General features: G+C 41.9%; 1 protein-coding gene and 1 long non-coding RNA gene across 3 annotated transcripts in view; one reads left to right on the top strand and one right to left on the bottom strand.

Annotated features, from left to right (window-relative positions):
- The window catches only part of AMDHD1 (amidohydrolase domain containing 1), a 26,421-nt gene continuing 1,388 nt past the window's right edge, over positions 1-25,033 (bottom strand). Inside the window, exons 2-10 of one of the 2 annotated variants that reach the window (XM_006154878.3) lie at positions 21,379-21,485; positions 19,517-19,581; positions 16,675-16,952; positions 14,793-14,864; positions 14,215-14,368; positions 9,784-9,908; positions 2,785-2,878; positions 1,905-2,065; positions 1-791 (exon numbers count right to left, since the gene is read on the bottom strand). In XM_006154878.3, coding sequence (XP_006154940.1) covers positions 704-791; positions 1,905-2,065; positions 2,785-2,878; positions 9,784-9,908; positions 14,215-14,368; positions 14,793-14,864; positions 16,675-16,952; positions 19,517-19,581; positions 21,379-21,485 — 1,144 coding nt within the window. In that variant the 3' untranslated portion in view covers positions 1-703. Of the gene's footprint in view, positions 792-1,904; positions 2,066-2,784; positions 2,879-9,783; positions 9,909-14,214; positions 14,441-14,792; positions 14,865-16,674; positions 16,953-19,516; positions 19,582-21,378; positions 21,486-25,033 lie in introns of both variants that reach the window. The other variant, XM_006154879.3, reaches the window with a different exon arrangement.
- On the top strand, positions 14,433-15,906 carry LOC114008968 (uncharacterized). The gene is made up of 2 exons (XR_003550456.1): positions 14,433-14,786; positions 15,209-15,906. It is a non-coding gene; the product is annotated as an uncharacterized LOC114008968 (long non-coding RNA).

The following is a 25,033-nucleotide window of genomic DNA, read 5'->3' as shown; positions in this document are numbered from 1 at the left end:
TGTTTTTAGATATTTTTAATGTGAATAATCAAAAACATAAAAACAATTTGTCAAAATGACACTGTTGGATTTGGCCAGAATGCATCTACTCCAGGAAGACCCCTGCACTTGGGTATAAAGTGACACGTTTTCCATTCTGGTGTGACCTCCACTGCTCAGGCCGGAAAGCCATTGGAAATGGAAGGACATCCTTCTTCAGGGGACATTATTTCACTGAAGAACAGCTAGAAAGACAAACTATGTAGGGGCCATCTGCTTATCATAGAGGGCTAGAGTTTAGCCTAATTTGAGGCATATCATTTTGATTTCCTTCCAACCCCCAATGTTCAACAAACATAGTCTGAACACTGACATTTGAAATGCAGAAACAAAATGAAAATTTCAAGCCAGATCTGCTTTTCAAAAAAAAAGCATTTTCGTGCTATCCCATCATATCTACGGTTAGACTATCTGCACCCAATCTTTGTGAAGCAATTCACTGTTTAGAGATTCTCATAATAGGTTTATCTGTTTATATGTTGAGCTGCACATGTTCAATGAAAATAAACCAATTCCTTGACTCTTTTCAAGTGAATTAACAGAACACTGAAATATATGTAGTTTGAAGTGACATAATTCTGGTAAACCACCAAGGCGTTTTGGCTTTCAGTAGAACTGCATTGACTTATTGTGTACAGTTGAAGGGTTGCATCTTTCAGATCTATTACTTTTTATAGATGACTTTTCCTTTAGCTATAACATATTCGATTAATTCATGGTGGCCTCCGAACTGATAAATCAAATGCTCCCATCTAGAAAGAAATTAAACATTATTTCAATCCATATAAATAGAAATGATCACATTCTCAATAAATTCTAATTACAAATGCATTCTCTGAAGATTTATTTACACCAGGTCATTGCTATTTGGGCTTTTTAAAAAGCAGTGCATAGCTAACTGGTCTATGGTAAATCAAATTTGTTTAATAATATTATTTAATCACTTGATTTTAAAATATTTGCTTTGAGTGATGCACTAATTAAAATATCAGCATTAAAGAAATGTTTTGAGAGATTTTTGCTATAGGGCACATGGGCTCACCAGAGAAACAGAGAGAGACAGAAACAGAAAGCAAGAATTCATCCCCACCAAGGGCGGTGGCCACACCCCAACCCCTTCTCCATTTTCCTCTTGGGATCTTGGGTACACACGCACCCGCACCTGGTGTGAGTTTCAAGTCATGGGTCAGGAATTCAAATCACAGTTGGCCACGTGACAGCCCTGCATCTTAACCACTACGCCACCTGCTGGCCCCATCAGCATTATTTGTGATAGAGGTAGTGGTTTCTGAGCACAGGGAGTAGAATTACAGAGCTGCTCTCTCTCTTCTGCTAAACATGAAGTCCAAGAGCTGTGACAGGTTCACCAGAGTCAAGGAGTCACAGATTTACAACTTCTAAATTTAGAACAATAAGACCCAAATTGTCATATTGGAGAGCCAGGGGCATGAGACTGTGGGTGAGTCTTAAGAAACTAGGAATAGGAAAACTGAGCTAAGACTTTCGGGATCCAGTAAGTTTCAGAAGTCAGAGAGGGACTGAATCATGTGACAAGCCAGAGTTGGGAGCTAGCAGAAGGTCAGAAGCCAAGTAGAAAAACACAGACACATGCCAGCAGAGACAGCAAGTCCAGAGTCCGGGTAAACAGTGCTCCTGCACTCTGGAAATCTGAGGTTGAAGACAGATGGAGGCCCGAAAGCCTCATCTATCCTGCAGCTTCTGAGCTATAAGTAGAATTTCTGATTGGGAAAGATAGAAGGGATTCTGAGTCCAGAGACTGGCACTAATAATTAGCAAACAAAGGATTTAAGCTTAGTCTACACAGTGGGTATAAAATAAAGCAGCCAGGCTGGGTGGATACTCACCTTGCTTCGTTGATGATAATGACATCTCCCTGCTTGCCAACTTCCAAAGATCCATGTGTGTGAGATTTTCCCAGCGCATAAGCTGCATTGATGGTGGCAGCAGCCAAGGCCTCAGGCATGGACATTCGCATGTTTACACAGGCCAGATGCATGACCATTGGCTATGGGGGGAAGAGACAGGCGCAGGACGAAGGAAATGACCTGTTCACCGAGCTACCTAGGATGTTTCTCAACATGGCACAATAAATAAAGGCAACTAAATGACCTGGCTAAATTGCTAAGGGAAAATCTAAATTTTACACATAGCTTCTTATGCTTTGGAAAAGATTTTTTTAATGATAAAGATTGTATCTTTTTAAAAAAATATATTTGTTTTAATTTTTTAAAATATATTATCACCATTCAATTTAGACCAGAGAGAGACAAGCAGAGAGAAAAGAGAGTGAGAAAGTAAGCCGCCAGGTCCAGGACTTGAACTAAGGTCGGCCATGTGGGAGTCCAGTGCCTCAACCACCACGTCACCTGCTGGCCCGAGATTGTATCTTTAGTATGTATTTACAACTCTGCAAGGCCACTGTATAAGATGAAACTTCTCTCTTTGAGTCCCTGTATTCTCCAAAGAAGGAACCAGACCACTCAAAGGCTAAGTCATAAAATAACGCAACTAGAAGTGCTGCTCTTCTCTCTGGGCCTAGAGGCATTTCTGCAGTGCAGGAAGATCCAGTTACACTACTGTCCACCTTTTATTTTCTGTTTCACTGGAGAATATTTTTAGATCCTTTATACATTTTTAACAGTGAAATATTTATTAATTAGTTTAAAAATTATGTATATGTTCAGTAAATACTTTGTTCAGAAAAACACATAAAAAAGTAATTACCATTGAAAAGCAGTACGCATTAGGGTTGAAGTCACTGCCCAAAGCAACGATTACTCCTTCCTCTAACATCTTCCTGGCGCGAGGCTGCTTCAGTCTAGGGGAGGAAGAAAAGAAGCCAGTATTGAGAATTGGAGCTTTTGCAGAATAGCTGCTCAGAATAGAAGAGAACTTGCTATCCAAGCCTTTTAAGTTCTGGAAGGAGAAAGGATCTGGTAGAGCCAGGCAGAATCCAAGGACTCTCTTTTTATAGTTCTGCTTTTGAAATGACTTAGATATGATGAACTTAATTTATGCTTGCTTGTCTGGGCGATCAATATATTTTCAGAGATTCTTGATAGAGGAAAAAAAGAGAAATTGCAAATTTTAAAAAATTTAATAAACTTTTCTGTGATCCAAAATGAAGCAATTAATGAGGTCAAAATGACGCAATTTTGGTTCATTTCCATTTTGCAATTTTTTTATTCGTATCTTCTCCCTTTTCTTTTTTAAGGTTTCAAACATTTTTGTAGACCCTTTAAAATCTTGAAGGGCTGAGCATTTAATGTGTTTGTGCTTTGTCCTGGATTAGGTCTCACTTAATCTTCTTAGTGAACTATCATTTTTTTTAATATTTTTTTTTTTATTCAGGACAGATCATGTATATATACACATAGAAATAGAAAAAAGAGAGAAAGAGAGAGGGAGTGAGAGAGAGAGGAGCACCCTCCCACTTTGCGCAGGGTCTGGTCACACCAAGATCCTCTTCCCCTAGCCCTCCAGTTAGATCTTGGGCACAGTTTCTTGGCGTGTTTCAGGCTGACCAGACTGGGGATTTGAACCGCAATTGCCAATGTGGTATCTGGCTTCTCTAAAGCAGCACATTACCAGTGCTCCATGGAGATGGCCTGGAATCTTTGTTATTCTTTGGGACATAACTCAAATGTTAAGTCAAAGGCAGATACTAGTTAAAGTGATGAAGACAGATCTAATTCAGTCATTACTGCAGTAGTGAAAGAGCACAGTGTGAATTAAGCACAACTTCGATTTGTACAGAGGTAACAGGGCATTTTAAAGGGAGAACATGAGAGTAAGAAGAGAAAACGAGGTGGGCTGGGGCGTCAAGCGGAGTCAGAGAAATGGAAATTTACAAAAAGGAAGATGCTCAATGTATTAGCTGGCATTTATCCAGTTACTACATTGGAGAAACAGTCTTTTCCTGTCTGTATAACAGAAGGCAAGGATGTAAAGCAAGGTGCCCACTGAGTTAGGAAAGGGAGTGAGAGTGAGCTCCTGGAATGTTTGCCTTTCAAAGCGAGGCTTTCTGGTCCTTCAGGAGACAGTTCTGGTAGGACAAGGCCTATCTCAAAGGAGCAGAGAAAGGATTTATAACTGCAAGCTTTTAAAAGCATCCATTGTAAAGAGGGGCTTAGGGGGCCTACCCACTTGTCAATAGGTTTTGGAATGGAACAAGCAGTAAATTCTCCTGGTAGCACTCTTTCTCAGGCGGGTGCTGTAAGGGGAACTTGTGATGCAGGAGTGTTGGGTGATCAGACCCAACACCCATGCTGGTTCGTGTCCAATACTAACAAAGAATAAGAGATATAGACAGAGAGAGGGGATAGCAAAGCAGAACTTAAGAGAGGGAAGGAAGAACAGATCTCCCAAGCAGGGAGGGGTCCCGAATGGGTTGCTGAAGAAGAACTGGAGGTGAGGGGTTTTTATCTATTGGGTTGTCAGGAAAGTCTTGATGCATTTTTGCATAGAAAAACACATCATGATTTTCCTGACAAGCTGATAGTACTCTGAGCAATGAGCTGGCTTTCTGATAAGGAAGTGGGCTTTGGAAATAATCGCATGGTAGTCTGAGCAATTCAGTATCCTATTCTTCCTATGGTTAGCAGACTATAGTAATCTATATCTCTTGTTAGAATATAGTTACTAAATAGGAACTGTTGCCCTTAGCTACAGTTGCTTTGAGTTCCAATGCAGCCAATTTTTGACTATGAAAATTTAGTCACTGTGACTCCATCTTGGGCTTTTACCCTGTCTGTATTCAGTATTGCTATCTCCTGCCTTATTAGCAAGGAGTCATACATTCTTTAGGGTCACATAAAAGGGGTGTATATTATACATTAACCAGATCATAGGGGAAAAACACAGGTTTCATTAAGAAGAAAAACATAGTGACTTCCTTCTAGGTCCCTACTCTACCTACCTGTAGGTGGGCTCTAATTCCCATCTCACCTGGGTCAACCTAGAGATGCAGCTTTGAGCCATTAGAAACCATACTAGTGTGCATTCAAGTCTCTTAGTAATGGTGGGCATGAGGAGAGGTTGTGCTACAAGTCCTCAGATTTTTAAGAATTATTTACTTAATTTTATTTACTATTATTATTCATTTTGCTATAGGGCACATGCACTCACCAGAGAAAGATGGAGGTGGGAGAGTGAGGAAGCAAGTGGCCTGGTCTGGGACTCGAACTGTGGCTGGTCATGTGGGAGTCCAGTACCTCAACCACCACACCACCTGCTGCAGTTTTTAATAACCCAAGTTGATGCTTAGTCTAGAAGAGGGCTCAGAGAGGTTTTTTTTTTTTTTTTTTATTACCTCCTCTGGGAAGCCTTCCTAGGCATCCATACCAACAGGCACTTCCTCGGGCCTCCACAGCCCTGTCTTCCTCCATGTAAGCCCCTGTAATGCCAGACTGCTATTGTTTCATGATGAAGGCCGGACCGGCACTCGGCTCTAAGGGAGCAGGACTGCCTACTGGCTGGTCAACAGTTACCAGGGAAATCTTGGCCCTTCCTAGAGACCCTGGTCTACTTTTAGCCTTAAGTACATATAACTGGTTCATCCCCTCAACAGCTGTTAACTATGAGGAGACTTCAGAAAGTTTGTGGAAAAAAATAGAACTAAAAATCAAATTTATTTGGTACAAAAAATTTGATATCCACATATAGCTTTTTTATATCAGACATTTTCCATGAACTTTCTGAAGAACCCCTGCCCAACCACCACACAGACACACACACACACACACACACACACACACACATACACATTTAAACTACTACATTCCCCTCTACTGCTGGAAGTCCAGTGGTGGTTAAGGTTCATAGAAAGAACCATTTCTTTCTATTATAATTTGTTGTAGGGGCTAGTCCTGTTTCTGGCTGATGAATATTTTTCCTTAAATGAATGAGTGAATGATATCACTATATCCTAGGAGTGTACTGAAGGTGGCAAAGAGGAAGACAACTGTTAGCCATGCTCAAAATAGTTGGGTTTTATTAATGCTTTAAATAAAATTCACCCACGTTTGGCATTCAAAGCCCTCTACAAACTGAGCCTGACCTTTCTTCAGGCTTCATTTCTCAGCACTACTTTACCCAACAACACGCTGACGCTCCAACTACTGGGATTTTTATTTTTACATTTCTGAGTTTGCCTTCTCCGAGCCTAGAACATCCACCTCTTCCCAAGATGCATTCACACTACCAGATTCAGCTCACATCCTACCTACCCGTGTTCCTTTTTCCTGCTCACCCTCCCCGGAAGTGTCACCCTCTTTCGGAACTTCTATAGATCTTATTGCCTGTTCATTATCACATTTCATTTACCTGAACTGCAAGTTCTTTTTTATAAAGAATCATTTATTTAATTTTATTTACTGTTATTATTGCTTTTAATTTGCTATAAGGCACATGCACTCACCAGAAAGAGACAAAGAGAGAGGGAAAGTGTGAAAGCAAGCCACCGTCTGAGACTTGAACCATGGTTGGCCATGTGGGAGTCCAGCGCCTTAACCACCATGGTGCTTGCTTCCCTTTCCCCCACCCCTTCTTTTTTTTTTTTTTTTTTAATTTTGCTATAGGGCATGTGCACTAGCTGGAGAGAGAAAGAGAGAAAGTGGGATGGCCACACTACAATCCCTTCCCCTCCATCTTCCCCTCAGGATTTTTGGCATGCATGCACACATGCCTGGTGGGTTTTTCAAGCTGTCAGGTCCAGGACTTGCATCTTTCAGTCAACCATGTGGGATCTAGTAGCCTTAACCACCACACCACCTGGCTGGCTTTCTATTCTTTATGTAGCAGCCAGAGAGAACTTTTAGAAAATAAGGCAAATCATGATCATGTCACAGTGCTGTTAAGAACAGTGCTCCAGTAGCTGCCCATGCGCTTCCGGCCTGCACTATGGACTAAATACCCTCCATAATCTGCCCCTTCTCTGACCTCACCTCCTCCAGTATCTACCCCGTCTCTGACCTCACCTCTCAATTCAGGCTGGCACCTATTTGCACGTTGTTCCCCCCTTGAGAATGTCAGCTCCTAAGGACAAGCACTGGTTCTGTCCAACTTTTGCTGCACCCCAAGTGCCTGGCAACCAGTAGGCCTCAAAACATGTGTAGATATGTGAATTACTCAGTGACTTAGAGTGCAGAGGATGCTTGCCCTGGAAGTATTCCCGGTCTATGACTCAATTTGCAGACTTCATAAAACGTTTCCCAGCTACGATGACATGTGGGAGGAGGTGGGTGAAGCAGAGGCAGAGCGTGAGGAAAGGGTATGTTTTCAAATTTCCCTGCAGGGCGTTCTGATGGCCACCCCTCTCCTTTGGGAACTACCTGGGACAGGGGGTAGTATGAAGGGAGGTCCATACAAGCCAAGGAGAATATGTCCCAAATGCATTTAAACTTAGACACAAATACACATAAAATACATGATTCAAGGAAGCCCTTGAGTGGCATAAGGCAATGGTTATTCTGGAAGTGAGAGTCAAGGGTGTTAAGGACACAGATCAGAAAAATACAGAAACAAAGACGCCAGAGAGAAGAATGTAACCTTCTCCCCCATCACCCTTGTCACCCAAACAGGACACTAAACCGATCTGTGGCAATGGCAGACGAAGCTGCCGTAGAAGAGGAATAGACTTTGGAGCCTCAACTGTCCTTCAGTGCCACAAAGTCACAGATTGGTGCTCCATGTCAAGACATTCAAGGTGAGTTAAAGGAAGCTTTGTTTGTTTACTGTTTGTTTTTATGAATGCATATTTCTGGAGAGGTGGCAAATTAACCAAATTGAATATTGATTGATGACTTAGATTGACAACTATTGAGATTTGTAAGTAAAGTCGTTGCTCATACTGAGGACAGTGACAGGTGTTTCCTGACTGCGGTTCACGTGATTTCCTGAATGTGCATATTCTCTAAGAAAATAGTAGTAGGGCCAGCAGAGAGGGTGGTGCTTGAGATGCTGGGTTCCCACAATGTAGACCACAGTTCGAATCCCAGGCCCAGTGGCTTGAAAATCACAACAAATAAATAGATAAATAAATAAACAAATGTTAAAAAATAAAATAGTAATAATAAAAATGTTTTGTATTGTATGCATGCACCTACAAAATCATAATAAATTTGAGAAAAGCATTGAAATAGTTTCTTCTTCTCCCTTCTAAAAGTTACTTGAAATCTAAACTTTTTTATTTTTTAAATTATTCTATTTTATTTTTATTTATTGTTATTATTTTTATTTTTTAATTTGACCAGAGAAAGACAGACAGAGAGACGAAGAGAGAAGGAAAGTGAGAAAGCAAGCTGCCAGGTCTGGGACTTGAACCACAGTCAGCCATGTGGGAGTCCAGCACCAAAACCACCACGCCACCTACCAGCCCCTTTTTTTAAAATTATTTTATTTTGTTTTTATCTATTGAAACCTGAACTTTCTTGACCTCAGCATAATTTATGTCTTGTGCAAGATAATTATTTGATGTAGGAAGCTGTTCTGGGCATTGAGAGGGGTTTAGCAGCATTCCTTGTCTCCCCTGACTAGAGACCAGTGCATCCCCCTCACTGGGCTATCCAAAAATGTCTCCAGACATTGTCAATTGTACCCTGGGGTGGAGAACCACTGTCTTAAGGCTGTAACTGCAGAATGACCCCTAGAGAGCCACCCGTCCTAACCACCTGTCCTTAGCACCTAGTCCTAAGAGAAAATGCACTTCCTGTTGAATGCTGGCCTCTCACACCACAACTCGGTGACTGTCATGGAAGTGGCACAATGGGAAAAGTCCTCTGACCTTGGATCTCAAATTTGATAGAATTTGAGCAACAGTGGTTATAAAAGATGGACCAAGTGTATTCAGTTCACCCTGGGAGGAGCTGGACAATGGTGCAGGGGTAAACTTGAGGCTCTGCAAGGCTTGCCCCCACGGGAAGGTTCTGGATTGCATCCAGAAAGCCTCTCTGAATATATCATGCCCACAGTCTAGGGTTAGCTGAGGCTGGGCTATTGTGGTATCAAAATCCAATAGGGGGTGCTATCTCTCTTTCTCTGTATCTCTCACTATGAAGAAAGAAACTTAAAAAAGAAATCTCCAGAGAGATTTTACAAAATATGCATCTCATTGTTCCTCTCACTTCAGTATTTACGAGGACTCTGGTACACATTTATGGTATCAGCTAGTATCCTTAAGAGACAGCTTGGGGCCAGAAGGTAGTATATTGGTTAAGGGGCTGGACACCCACATGGCTGACCTGGTTCAAGTCCTGGATCTGGTGGCCTGAAACTCATGCTGGGCATGTGTGTGTGTATATATATGTCCCAAATCCCAGGAGAATGGCGGAGAAGGGACTGTAGCCTGGCCATCTCCCCCCCAGAGGGTGAGTTTTCATTTTCTCTCTCCCTATCTGTCTCTCCAGTGAGTGCACATGCCCTATGGCAAAAACCTAAAAAAAATTAAAAAAAAGAAAAAAGAAACAGTTCATTTAGATTCTGAATGCTGCTAAATATCTGTAATATCTTATGCAGGTTTTTTTTTTTTAAAGCACAGAGCCTATTTTATATTATAGAAGTAATACATACTGATTTTTTAAATTGGAAAATTCCAAAATCTAAGGAAACAGAAAGCACCACTGTCCTCAGTAAACAGCAATGATATCGTGTCTAGGCATCTTGGAAATCTGTGTCTTTACAGCTTTTAAATGCAACTCTTGTGCCAGAGGTAAGAAGCGACCTTACCTGAGCATGTAGGCTGTGGTGGGCAGTAGAACAGCAGAGCACCTGGCTGTTGCCATGGCAGCAATGCCTTCATCACTCACTTCCTCCAGGTGGCTGACTGCCTGGGCTCCTAGTTCAGCCCCGAGCTAAGCAGAATGGGCAGAGAGGAAAAGATTTAACAAGTAGCAACAACAAATCAATAGAGTACCATTACGTTGTTTTTCCTACAAAAATAGTGCTCTATTCTTAAGCTTGTCAACTACCTTTTATAAGCATAAGCCCAGGGGCCAGCAGATGGCATAATGTTTATGTTACTGGACTCCTACATAGTCAGTTGCAGTTGAGTCCCAGACCCAGGGGCTTAAAACTCGGCTGCATGCCCTAAAACCCAAGACAAGAATGGAGAAGGGACTGCACTGTAGCCATCTCCCTGGGGGGAGCGGGGGGGGGGGGGGGGGGGGGGGGGGGGAGTGATTTTCTTTCTTTCTGTCTCTGTCTCTCTCTGTCTCTCCAGAGAGCACACGTGCCCAATAGCAAAAATCTTTCTTAAAAAAACACAAAAACATAAGTCCTTGAATGGGTAAAGGGTCTATAATGCACATGCATTCGAAAAGTAGCTAGTGTACTTCAAAAACTAATCTTAAAAGCAAATGCTTTCAGATATTTTCTAAAACAGAAAATTTTATAAATCTTATGGATCAGAATAAAAATTTTCAGTAACATTTGAAATAAATCTTAACTATTATAGCATCATAAAAACACATAAAGATAGATATTTTTGGAATGCCATTGCACTTAGTGAAAACAGATGAGTTAACAAAACAAAATTAAAAAATGTGGATTCGGGGAGCCAGACAGTGGCACAGTGATAAAATGGGATTCTCTGCAAGGCTAATTCGCATGGAGGGTATTAGGTTTGTGTTTGCAGATGTCTCTGAGTCTCATCCAGGCCACGAGCATGCCTGTGATCCAGAGCCATCTGAGGCTGAGGGTGGATCATGGCAATAAGGCCCTGCTGGGGGTGCTGTCTCTCTCTCTCAGAGGAAAGAAAAAAACAGACTTTTCTTTAAATGTGGAGTCATATATATAATTTGAGAATACCAACTTGCACTTGATTTTTCTTCAGATGAGAGGTCTGGGCTAGATTGCTAACAGATCAGTTAAGAAAACCAAGTGGGGATAATGCTATGGTGAGAATGGTGTCATAATGGAAGCACTGACTTAACGTAGATTGCTTCTCTGCTTACTCTCATCATACTCTGAAACCTTAACTGGGCGTACTTCCACACACGTGCATGTTTAGTGCCCCAGGTTAAAAGATCATATGTTGGGCCAGCCAGGTGGCATGGTGGTTAAGGCGGCTGAATCCCACATGGCCAGCTGTAAGGTTCAAGTCCTGGACACGATGGCTTGAAAAACATGCTAAGTGCCTGTGCATGCGTGCCCAATATCCGGAGAGGAGAATGGAGGAGAAGGAATTGCAGTGTGACCATTCCCCTGGGAGGGGGAAGGGGCAGTGATTTCTCACTTTTTCTCTCTCTCTGTCTCTCTCTAGCAAGTGCACTCACCCTATAGCAAACCTAAATAAATAAATAAAAAGGTGATGTGTTAAGCATTTCAAGCAAAGGAAAGAAGACTGATTTTTGCTATTCTATCATGGCCCATGGTGGCTGTAATGCCCAGGACAGGAAAGAGCTGATTCCTTTGGTAACAGCTTGTCCAGGTCTAAGAGTATTTTGGATTGTGGTTCTGGAAAGTCTGATCCTCCATAAGACAGATTATATTCCCCAGGAGAAGTGTCCTTTTGACCTTGGGATCAACTTCACTTTTCCAGGCTTGATGTGTTTATGCTAGGTATTGATTCCTATTGAATTAATTCACTAGTCACTCTCTAGGACCAGAAGTATTGTGTTGACCCCCCCCAGTCTGCATTCATTCAACAAATATTCAACAAATGACTACTGAGAGCCATCCTACTCCAGGCACTGTGCCAACCTCAAGGGAGAAGGATACTCAAGGCCTAGGTGCAGTTCTCAGAGTGGATCACGGAGGCCATTAGCAGAGTAAATGCAGGGGAAAGCCATAACCTAGTCTTAGAAGGGTTTGGGAAGGAGTCCTAGAGGAGTGGTAAGTAAAATAAACCATGAAAGGGAGTCAGAGTTAGCCAGAAAAGGAGGAGTTTGAATCAGAGAAACAGTATGTATAATGACATGGAGTATGAGGAGTTCAGATACACCTCAACTTACGACGGGGTTAAATCCCAAAGCTGAAGATATCTTAAGTTGAAAATGCATTTAAAACACCTAACCTATCTAACATCATAGCTTAGCCTAGTCTAACTTAAATGTGCCCAGGACACTTACATTAGCCTATAGTTAGACAAAAGCATCTAACACAAAGTCTGTTTCATAATAAAGTGTTGAATATGTCATTTATTAAATACTGTCCTGAAAGTGAAAAACAGAATGGTTATAGTGGCACTCAAAATACAGTTCCTACTGAATGGCTATTGCATTTTTACTATCATGAAGTCGGTAAGTTCCATCAGAACCATCTATGGTTTATTGTGGATGGTTTATGGCAGAGAGGGCAGAGGAGATAAAAAGGGGGAAGAGAAAGAAGGGGGAAAATAGAGAGGTAAGCAATGGTTAGATGCTGGTAAGCCATGTTCAGAGTTTGGAATCTGTCCTAAGAGCAATAGTAAGCCTTTGTGTGGGTTTAAGCAATGGATTAAAGGAAGTGATTCAAGTGGAGGCAGGATTGGAGGCAAAGAGAATGACAGCTGTTGCTGGAACCCAGGTCAGATCTGATGTAGGTTTGAAAGAGGCAGAGAGGTGAGAGAAATGGATCTAGACATATTTAGGAGGAGAACTGGGAAGACTTGGCGGCAGGTGAGAATATGGTAGGTGAGGGGGAGGGAGGAGTCGAAATGATGTTCAAGATTTTTTTTTAGAGAGGTTTTAGTTATAGACCACATGGGTTCACTGTGGTGAGAGAGACAGACAGAGAGACAGAAAGTGAAAAATCACCCCCTAGGGGGGATGGCCATGCTGCAATCCTATCTCCTCTGGGGATTTTGGGCATGCACACACACACGCCTGGCATGAGTTTTTAAGTCATCGGGTCTGGGACTCGAACTGCAGTCAACTCCGTAGGAGTCCAATGACGTAACCATTATACCATCTGCTGGTCCTGTTGTTCGGGTTTTCGACTTAGGTAATAGACTGATGATGGTGTCATTCACTGGGCCAGGAAACACAAGACAAGATTTGGAAATGATTCAGAGTTGAAGTTGAACATGTGGTTGAGACAGTTGGGGTGCCTGCATCCAAGGCAGTTGTTTATTTAGCTCCAGGGTTTAGAAGAGACATGTCTAGAATCACAATGGCAGGGACTTTGTCCAAGGCTGAATTCTCAATACCTAGAACGATACCTGGTACAACTTAGCCATGCCGCTGTTTCTTTCTTTCTTTTTTTTTTGGAGAGGTTTTTCACGATAGGGTGCGTGCGCTCGCCAGACAGACAGAAAGAGTCATAGAGACAGAAAGCGAGAAATCACCGCCCAGGGGGGATGGTCACGCCACAATCCCTTCTTCTCCATTCTCCTCTCAGGATCTTGGGCATGCACGCACAAGCGCCCAGTGAGTTTTAAGCCACCAGGTCCGGGACACGAACCGTGGTCGACTACGTGGGAGTCCAGCGACATAGCCATTATGCTAACTGCTGGTTCCCATCATGCCACTGTTTCTTAAAAGGGAAAACAGATGAATCTAGGCAAGACGTAAAGATTTGAAAATCATCCTATGGCTACGAGTGTTGTGTACCACCCAAATTGATCTGGACGTTGTTACAGAAAATCCCTAGAAGCTACACATGAAATTAACATACTAGTTAGTTAACACTAACATGTTAGTGTGGGTTTAAAAAAAAAAAATACCAGAAGGTGTGTACACTTGCCAGAGAGAGAGAAAGTAAAAAAGCACCCCCCTCCCATCTTTCCCTTTCTTTAGTATTCTGGATATGCACACACACAAACACACACACACACACACACACACTCACACCCCAGGTCCGGGACTCAAACCATGCAGTCAGCCATGTGGGGGGATCCAGCCAACCTAACCACCATGCTACTGGCTGTCCTGCTAGTGTGGCTTTGTGTGTCAACCAAAATATGTGGTGAAGCTTATGCATGAGAGCATAGAAGTACTTCTCATTCTACCAATATCATCAGCAGAAGATAAAAAAAGTAAGTGATTAGCCAAAAACAGAGTAAGTTTCTAATAAAGGTCAGAGTTGCCAAGGCTCAGTCAGACCAATCTGCACATTGTTCAAACGCATTACCCATTCTCTATCTTCTCAAAAGCTACTCCGAACTTTGAACTAAGTTTTTGAAAGCACGACTGCACAAGAATGAGTGTTGATAAAGGAAGAGCCAAAGGCCAACCATACCTCAGCAGCCTTCATTGGGTGGAGCTCATCCCCGTGGAAGTTAATCTGTAAGCCGATGTCTTTTCCACTTTGAAGAATCCTCCTGGTGGAGTCGAGATCAAAGACGCCCTTCTCGCAGAACACGTCTATGTTGTCAACGTGTATTTCCCCGCTTCTGCCAAGTTCTTTCAGCTTTGGGAGATGGTTATTGATGATGTCATCAGCAGCTTCAGGGGCAGTTTTTCCCCTCAAGGAGGAAAATGAGATTACCATGAAAACATACACACACATACACACACACATGTATATAGTGAACACACACACACACACACATATATATATATATGGGTTCAAACTCCGGTCTGGTATCACTCTACGATCAGACTTTTCCACCACGCTATACTGCCTTTCCTACTGAATAGAAAGCAGGCTGCTATGTATTTCATATTCTGTTTGAAAATTTTCAAACAGGATCTTTCAAAAGTCTCCGTGAAGTTTTAAACTTTAATAATTTCAGAAATACAAATGCTAAAGACTTAGAACAAAGACCATTGAGAATATTAAATATTTATGTTTATTTTCTACCATAACAGGTTCATCTGCCAAGTTCTTTCAGCTTTGGGAGATGGTTATTGATGATGTCATCAGCAGCTTCAGGGGCAGTTTTTCCCCTCAAGGAGGAAAATGAGATTACCATGAAAACATACACACACATACACACACACATGTATATAGTGAACACACACACACACACACATATATATATATGGGTTCAAACTCCGGTCTGGTATCACTCTACGATCAGACTTTTCCACCACGCTATACTGCCTTTCCTACTGAATAGAAAGCAGGCTGCTATGTATTTCATATTCTGTTTGAAAATTTTCAAACAGGATCTTTCAAAAGTCTCCGTGAAGTTTTAAACTTTAATAATTTCAGAAATACAAATGCTAAAGACTTAGAACAAAGACCATTGAGAATATTAAATATTTATGTTTATTTTCTACCATAACAGGTTCTGTGAATTTTGAAAAATAAATTTAAGTGGTAATTTTCAGTTCCTGATTGAAGATGCAAAATAAAAATTGACATGAAAAATTTATACTTCTGTACAACATAGTGATTATACTTCATAAAAATGTATTGTATTCTTGGAAATTGCTAATAGATTTGAAGTGTTCTAGCTACAAAAAGTGAAAAGTATGTGAAGCAACTCATGTATTAATTAGCTCAATTTAGCCATTTCAAAATGTATACATATTTCAAAACAACATATTGTACCTGATAAATATGTACAATTTTAGTTGATAAATTTATATTTCAAAGATCACAAAACACATGTAAAAGAAATTTAAATAATTAAATAGTCAGATAATATTTATAAGTCTGTAGCACATATATACCTATGTTTTCAAAGCTTAAGACTGCACTAAGACTTTGTATGTTCAAGACTGGATTTCTTTAGCTCTTTCAGTTTGGGAACCAGGAGCCTTTCGACCTAGAAATTCCAGGAATAAAAGGAACTCCAAAGAGATAAGATGCAGGTACAGAAGGGGACAGGGTCCCCTATAGTAAAACCACATTGGAGAAATTTTTGAGCTAAAGGGGAAGGCTGAAAGATATTTACAACTGGAGAGCCAGCAGGTGCCATGGTGGTTAAGGTGCTGGACTCCCATTTCGCCAACTGCAGTTCGAGTCACAGACCTGGTAGCTTTCTGTCTCGTTCTCTCTGTCTTCTCTGGTGTGCTCATGTGCCCTATAGCAAATTAAATAATAATAAGTAAGATTGAGTAATAATTCCTTAAAGATATTTGCAACAATAAAAGAAAAATGCTTGCTGAGCACAGCATGGTGTGGTGTTGAATGTGGAGGAGGGCAAATGTGCTTACATTCTTGATTTGATTGTTGTACACTGTAGGCATGCTTCAAAAAAACACACCATACCTCGCAAAGATGTCAAACGATTCTATGTAAATCAGAAATTACAGTAAGAAATTTTTAAAAATCAATTTAAAAAGTTTGCTATTAAGCAAACAGATGAATGAGAACAAGAACCCTCTGAGTCACTTAGACTACAAGGTTTGATCTATCTCCAACAGAGTGTTACTAATAATCTCTAAAGTGCTTTTAAATCAATTAGTTATTCAAATTAACTTAAGTAATTTTTAAGGACCTGAAGGGGACATTTCCTCTTGCTAACCAAATGAGCTTGAAACATCGCCTTCCTGCAAACTGATGGGACACTAACAGATTGCCTTCTAGAACCACATGTGCGAGATGATTAGAACCGGATTATCTTTCCAAAGGCTTCTGCTGGTCTCCCTGCAAAAGTTAAGTGCCAAAACATCAATACTGTCCCCTTGGGGTCTCAGGGCAGCAGTGATTAAAAACTGGTACCACCACCACCACGATCCCCAAAGAAGGCAGCCCCACTGTTTTCTTCATGCCCTGAGTTAAGCCCTGCCTGCAAGGTGCTATTACTTGGGCACTGAATGAGCCCCGCAGTAAGTGGCCGAGATGCCGACGTCCAGCTCCCGACGGGCACGCTCAATCACGCGCAGCATCTTGAGCTCAGTCTCCAGGTTGAGGCCATATCCGCTCTTGCACTCCACCAGCGTGGTCCCAGCCCGCATCATGCACTGGAGTCGCTGCTGGAAGGAGCTGAACAGCTCCGCCTCCGAGGCTTGGCGCGTGCGCTCCACTGTGAAGTTGATCCCTCCTCCAGCCTGGTGTATATCCATGTATGTGGCTCCTGCCAACTGAACACATGGCTCACGCATAAGCCGGACAAAGGCAGTGAGGTTGCAGGCAGGTCTACTTCAGGGGCAACGTTAAAATGACAGGCACAGACTGGCAGGTGGCGCAGTGGCTAATGGAATTGGATTCCCACATGGTCAACTATAGTTCTAGTCATGGACTTGGCAGCTTGCTTCCTCAGTTCCCTTTTCTCTCTCTCTGATCAAAATAGTAATAATAACAACAACAACAATAACAAATGGAATGAAATAAATTACTTTTTTAAAAAAAGGACAGGTGGGGTACCAGCAGTTAGCGTAATGGCTATGTCGCTGGACTCCCACGTAGTCGACTGCGGTTCGTGTCCCGGACCCGGTGGCTTAGAACTCACGCCGGGCGCGTGTGCGTGCGTGCCCAAGATCCCGAGAGGAGAATGGAGGAGAAGGGATTGCGGCGTGACCATCCCCCCTGGGGGGGGATTTCTCGCTTTCTGTCTCTATGTCTCTCTCTGTCTGTCTGGCGAGCGCACGCACCCTATAGCGAAAATCCCTCCAAAAAAAAAAAAAAAAAAAAGGACAGGCATGGGCACCAACGGATCAGATCAGGGAAGATCAGGAAAGGTGTTGGGATTCATTGGAGGCCCCACTTCTGCCAGATGCTGGATTGGGGGCAGTTCTCCAGGGGGTCGGGAAGAAGACAAGTGGCAGAGATGGGTGATGTGATGGTCACTTGGGGTCTCAGGACAGCAGCGATTCAAAACTGGCACACGAGGGCTTAAACATTTTCACAACCTGGTCTGCCCCAGTGAGTACCAGCAGTTTCAGCCCTCCCTGCACACACCCCTACCTCAGTACATGTTAAAATCCGAAGCATTCGCGATTCAAGGAAATCCGCTCTGCTGCACGTACTCGTGCCTGCACTAGAGAGACCCAGGACCATTTCCACCTTTCAGTATTTGACCACCAGAGTTTGGAGCCTGAGTTTTGTCACTCAAGGATGTAAAGAAGCTCTAATGGGGGTCCCACTGGGCTCCAGCGACTCTGGGCAGCAAGGAGTGTGGTGCACACTGGAGACTGCCATCCTCCAGCTGGTGATCTCCGTCCACACCCTTCCCTTTCTCCTTCTGTATAATGAAAGGACTGGACTGCCAATCTCTAAGGTTGCTTTTGAGTCCAAAATTCTGTGATTTAATAAAATAGTCTTTAAAATAGCCCTAGTTTGTTGAGGAAGGCACATAGCATTTGAGGAAAAAAAATTGCTTGCTCAGAAATAATCCATGGGAGTCAGCCCATGGCATGGTGGTTAAGGCTGACTGCATGGTTCAAGTACTAGATCTGGACTTGAGAAACATGCCAGGTGCATGTGTGTACATGTTCAAAATCTCAAAAAGTGGGCGAAATGGAAGAGAAGGGATTGTGGGGTGACTAACCCTCATCAGGGGTGCTTTCCCACTTTCCCTCTCTGTCTGTCTGTCTCTCTCCAGTAAGCACACATGCCCTCTGGCAAAATTAAAAAGAAAAAAATATGGAAGTGGCTCCTTTCAGACAGTTAGAAGTTGACTATGGCTAGTATACGAATAACTTCAAGATTCTTTATGAGTCTTAATGAGAACAATGTAATACTTTATTTGTGCTATTAATAATATATTTTTCCAAGTCTGGCTCCAATAAATGGTGCTTGTCAAACTGTCTCTTGGAGCTCTTTCAAAGGCTACTAGAGATAGGTGCTTTGCAATGGGGGTAAAAGAAAGAGGAGAAATTAGTGGGCCAGAGAGTTGGCCTACTAGCTCTGCTCTAAAAGGAAGATTCCACAGCTAGAAATTTTCAGAAACTATTATACTTAAATGATTGCTAGTGGGCCAGCAGGTGGCATGGTAGTTAAGGTGCTGGACTTCCCCCATGACCAACCAGTTTGAGCTCTGGACCTGGTGGCTTGAAAAATCATACCAGGTGCATGTATGTACATGCCCAAAATCCCTAGAGAAGACTGGAGGAGGAGGGATTGTGGTGTGGCCATAACCTCTGTGAGTGATGTCTCTCTCTCTCTGTCTCCAGCGAACACACATGCCTATAGCAAAAACCTAAAATAAATAAATAAATAAATAAATGTTAAAAAATACTTTCGAAAAAGATTGCTAGCCTTGTGCATAGTATAAAACTTTAGGGTGGTTATAAATAAGTTCATTTTGTTATTTGGTTTTCATACCCAGGCCAGTAAAAATATTCATTAAAAAGACAGGTAGCAGTCTAGCTCCATGGCACAGTGGTAATGCACTGCTCGAGGAAGCTGGAATCCCACATGGCTACCACAGTTCACATCCGTGGCCCCATCAGCCTGAAATACACTGGGCAAGAGGGCAGATACCCAGGATCTGATAGCTGGAGGGCAGGAAAAGGGGTCATGGTGTGATCAGACCTTGTGGAGCACACGCATCTGGCCTCTGAGTCTCAGATAGTAACATGTACTCTATCATGAATAAAGGGAGAAAAGATATATATTGCAAAGTTCAATAGCCTATGGACACTTTAGAAAAAGACTTGTCTATGCTTGTGCTTTATTTTGATTTGCCATCACTTATTGTAGTTACCTTCATTGCAAACTCGTGAACTCTTTCGCCAGCCCACACGGGATGTGTGTGTGCATCCACCAGACCTGCAATCAATAAATTAACTCAGCTTACAGTTAAGAAACAGAGGCACTTAAATAGCTGGTGAACTAGACCATGCTGCTCTTGGAAAAGACTTCGCCATGGAGGAAGGGGAAGGGGAAATGTTTGCCTCTGTGGTTCCCTCCACAGAGAGAAAACAAGACCATCTCTGCATGTGGTTGGTGGAGAAGGCTCTGTGCTAATGGAGGAGGGGGACTGAACATGATGAAAACAGCCCTTAAAGGGATATAGCTCCCTTTTGCTCAATAAGTTCATGCTCACCAAACATGCTTTCCCACTAGTTGTCAAACCCCTCAGTTGAACAAAACCAAGGACTATACCATCGAGGAATAATCTGGATGTGAAAACAGAATAATGCAAGCCCCCACCCCAGTCCCTCAAAATTTTAAGAAGGAAAAATACAAAATCAGAAAGATTAACCTATCTTAAAGAAAGAAATATATTTTAAATTAAAAAGAAAAGCTGTAAAGCAAACATTTAAGCCCTTGGTTTATCCAGACCAATTCAGTAAAGTGTGCCTTTCCAGGTATTTTAAATACTATGGATTAAATGGCTTATTAATGACCTGATTGGACTAAACTCAAAAGTCCCTGTCTAGATAATTTTCTTATTATCTCCTTTTCTTTCTCACAATATTCCACCTGAATTTGTCTACTGACCTCCAAGAACCAGAAGGTAAAAATCTCTATCAGATATGTGCAATGAACATTTTAAAAATATAAGCATTTTCTATAAAGGCATATATAGAATTTTAATATAATATTTATAACATAAAAATTTCAAATATCTTCATATGAAATTGCATATAATAATGTAAAACATAAATATAAGACATCTATTTGAAACAGAATTTCAATTTTTTGAAAATTATTTTAATTTTTTAAAGAGATTTTTGTTGTAGGGCACATGAACTTGCCAGAGAAAGAGAAAGCAAGAAATCAGCGCCCTCCCCTCATCCACCCCTGCTGCCCAAGGGATAGTCATGCCACAATCCCTTCTCCTCCATTCTCCTCTTGGCATTTTGAGCACACATGTACATGTGCCCGGTGTGAGTTTCAAGCCACTGGGTCTGGGACTCGAACCTCAGTAGACCACATGGGAGTCCAGCGCCTTAAGCACTATGCCTCTCGCTGGCCCCCTGAAATTTGTTTTAGATGATTGCAAGAAACCATACAACATAAATAATATGGGGGGTGATGTTTAATTAGCTGATTTTGTTGTCAATCACTAAAGATGTATGTGAAGTACAGTAAAATCTTCAGAGTGTGTTTTTCTTCTCTTTTTCTCCCTAGAGCAAGGTCCTTTGTTTCATACTCTATCCAAATTTAGAGTACTTCTGAGAGGGATAGTAGTTTGCTTCTCCAATGCAATGGGTTAATAAAGTTCTTCAACTGATTTTGAAACTAAACACAGCAGAGCCAGCTTCTCTTCAGCCTGTACCACTCAGCCTGGGAAGAAGTGGCATGAATGAATGGGTCTGACTCCCAGATTTCCCTTTATCTGTTTGGCTACCTTAGATAAGGTATTTTACCCTTTCAGTTTTCTAATCTGGGACATGTAGGTAGTGAAACCAACCCTGTTGGGCAATTACAACAATTCAACATGAAATCATGTCTGCAAAGCAGCTAGATATTCAACAGTAGAATTTTAATGCAAGGAGCTATTGTCTTTTTCAATATTGCTGGGAGACCCTATGTAAAACAAGCTGCTACTCTCCCTCTGTACATTCCTTGAGCACCTTTGAAACTTCTTTCAGAGCTTTATTGAAAAAGAGATATTACCTGGTAGGATACATTTCCCAGAGCAGTCAATTCTTTCTTCAAAAGTTTCTTCAGAAAACTGTCTTTTGATCTCATCAGCAGGACCAATAGCTTTTATAAACCCATCGCTAAAAGAAAAAGAATTAAGAAATAATTACTAAAGTTTGGGAAAATCTTATGAGAAGGCTAGAGATTTGAAATATGTTTGCAGGCCCAGCCACAGTGACCCCCCATTGCTAAGACGCTCTCCTCCAAAGGCTGGGACCACATGGGAGGCCTGGGTTTGTTCTCCCCACCCCACAATCTAGAGGCTGTCTGAGAAAGTGGGTGACATGCACCTGTAGTCCCAGTTGAGAGGCTGAGGCAGGGGGTCACAATAGTGAGACACTGTCCTAAAACAATAAAAACAGTTTTTGGATGACTTAGTGTCAATCTGTCGACATTTATTGTGTTTCCTTCTTATACTAGAGTCTTTGGAAACGTGAGTGTAGCCACATTCAAAATGAAGTCAAATCGCATATAGCAGAGATCACATCATTCTCCAAGACCAATGTTCCCCTTTCCCACAGTTAGGAGAATCCTAAGTTTTAGCCGAATGAATGGCCATCCAGAATACAGACTATATTTACTTCCCCTCAGCCAGGTGTGGCCATGTGACTAAGTTCTAGGCAACAGAATTGTTTCCCATTCCTGTTCTTATTGGCTGGAATATAGATACCATATCTAGAGATAGAGAAGCCATCTTGGATCATGGAGTGACTGGGAAAGTGGGCCAGTTCCAGCAGAGAGATGAGGGGATGGGATCCTGAGGAGTCCATGGGGTACCATCAGCAACTAGCCCTGCATTCCTTACTCTGAATTTTTAGATAGGAGAGAAATATACTTCTATCTTACATCAGTCAATGTCAATATGTGTCTTCATCCCTCACTGCCAACTAGTGTTTTCAAAATCGAGATCCAGAGCTATAAACCAGAGAGCTGGAAAATTCTGTAAAAAGTCAGTGAGAATAAGGGATTTAGAGATGGCACTGCAGTGGTTTGGGGAACCTAACCAAATGTTAGGAATGTAAGAGTGGAAGAGTAGAAAATGTATAGATAATACGAAAGGAAAAGAAAACATGATTGTGTTGAGGGGGTAGTTATAGAGAAGACAGACTTGTGGATAGAATAAGAAATGAGGTTTTGAAACTTTAGTACCTGAAATGTTTAGTACCCTGATTAAAACAATTCCTTATTACTAAAGATTCTGTCTGGTCCAATTAGATAATCTACCCAATGTGCAAGGGAGTCGAGGGCTGGAAAGAACCAACAGGATTAGAAGCTGACCTTTGAATGAGAAAGGACAAACAGAATGCTATCACTTAAGACAAAGGTTCTCCTCTTCTGTCAGAGCTACGTCTCCCTGGACATGAAGTTATCTTAACCAAGACCCATAAGGCAAAGACCTGACAAACCATCCCAGGCAAAAAGTTAATGACTGGCATTGCTTTAAGAGGAGTTGTTTGAGGTGACCTTGTCTCAACAAGGTCAAACTTACAAAGAAATCTTTAACAACTTCACTGGGTGGTAGGAATTTTGGAAGCAACTGTTCCCTTCCTGATTCCTGGTGCTCTTCCTGATCCCTGATCACACAATTATCTACCTTTTGAGAGTATGGATGCTGTGGTTTGAATGTCCCCCAAATTTCACATGCTGAAGTTTGACTGTAATGGGACTAAGAGGGTGAAAACTTGATCCAATTATTTGGGCCTTTGGGAATAGATTAGTAATTGTGTGGTTAGAGCTAGGGGTCCCATGATTGAGTTCTAGTGGGTTTATGAGCAGAGGGAATGAAACAGACACATGGTACCCCTCCTACCATCTTCTTCTCCAAGACTCATGTTGTATCTATAATATATAGGGATTGACAACTCGTTGATCTTGCTGAGATTCATTCTAATCAAAACACACTATTACAATCCATCCTCCTGGGTTTAGAAATAGAACTTTCTCCCACCCCTCAGTTGCTTTATCAGTGCAGCTCTCCCCATCACACACACACACACACACACACACACACACACACACACACACTCATAGCTTACTCTCTTCTTGCCTACTACAGGAATCTGTGTCCCAGAAACACAGAGTCTGCCTAAGAAAAGGGATGCAGGAACCAGCCAGTCGTGTGGTGGTTGAGAGGGCTGGATCCCACATAGCCAACCATACGGTCTGAATCCTGGGCCCTGTGGCTTAAGGAACACATTGGGCATGTGTGTATGTAAGTCCAAAACCCCATACGGAGGGTGAAATGATGGAGGAGGGACTGCAGCATGACCATGCCGCACGGGAGTTGCTTTGTCACTTTCTATTTGTCTTTTTCCTATTTTCAGTGACTACATGCACTCTCTTGCAAAAATTTAAAAATTAATAAAATAGAGTCGAAAGGCTAGAGAACAATGTCTCCTATTTAAAAGGGGGAAAAAGTGATATGAAAATTGAAGAAAATCACCTAAATCATTGACTCTGAAAAAATTTTCACTATGAAACATTCAGATAACAGACCTAGAAGACATGCAAATACCCCACAAGGCTGGACGTCATCCGGCTGACCACTGGCTCAGATCTCCAGGCAGGCTTGCAAACATGCCAGGAGCATGCACATACATGTGTACAAATGTTCAGGATCCTGAGGAATTACAGGGCTGGGGAAAGGGATTCCAGTATTCCCTTATGATATATATCCCCTATTCCAAAGGGATAAGACCTCTTTAACAGTGCCCCCCTCCCATGCATGCACTGTCCTTCATAAAAAGGAAGAATTCAGAGAACAAAGTAGCAAACGTATTTCAATGCACCTTGAATCAGCAGATCGTTATTTCAAGTCTATATTTTGCATGTGTCTAAAACAGCAATGACAGCTAAATGAAAACAAAAATAACTCAGTCCTGTGTCAAACCAGTTATAGTTGACCAGCCAAGTTCTTAATATTTCTGCACACCTTTAAAAGAGAATTATTTATTTATTTAATTCCATTTGTTATTATTACTTTTTTTTTTTTTTTAATTTGACCCGATAGAGACAGAGAGAGAAAAGGAAAGCGAGAAAGCTAGCCATCAGGTTCGGGACTGGAACCGTGGTCAGTCCTATGGGAATCCAGCGCCTCTATTCACCACACCATTTGCCGGCCCCTCTGCAAATTTATTTTAATGAAATAAATCCAACAAATGCTAAGAACCCTGTGACAGACTCAAATCAAGACACTCCCTTGCAGACCACAAGTTGATTCCCTTCTCTTTTCCCCCTATTTGGTGTGGTTTCGATGTGAACATAAGTGGAAAGAACACATCTTAGAATCCAAGATTTCACACGGGTGGTATTTGTGTAATTTTTATAGATACTCTGTCTAGTTCCAACCTAGGTAGGAGTGATTCTATGTGCAATTCTCTTAACTGATTTTCACAGTTTTTTTTTATAGCTCCACCGGGAGCATTTCCATTCGTTTAGTAACTAAAAACACATGCACAAACCCATCTCTCGAGGCTGGGCTCTGACACAGCCCTAAGCAATCTCTATTAAGTGGCAGTCTGACTGATTCCTCTTGTGCAAACGCAGTGCCGTGGGGCTCTCAGGTTCAAGCCCTCATCCAGCTGGCATTCCCACTCCAGGTTGCCCTCTCAAACTTGACCTGTTCTGT

This window comes from Tupaia chinensis, unplaced genomic scaffold, assembly GCF_000334495.1.
Source record: "Tupaia chinensis unplaced genomic scaffold, TupChi_1.0 Scaffold000423_1, whole genome shotgun sequence".
Lineage (NCBI taxonomy): Eukaryota > Metazoa > Chordata > Mammalia > Scandentia > Tupaiidae > Tupaia > Tupaia belangeri.
The sequence above is the reverse complement of the archived record's forward strand: the minus strand, read 5'-3'. Positions and strand labels throughout refer to the sequence as shown.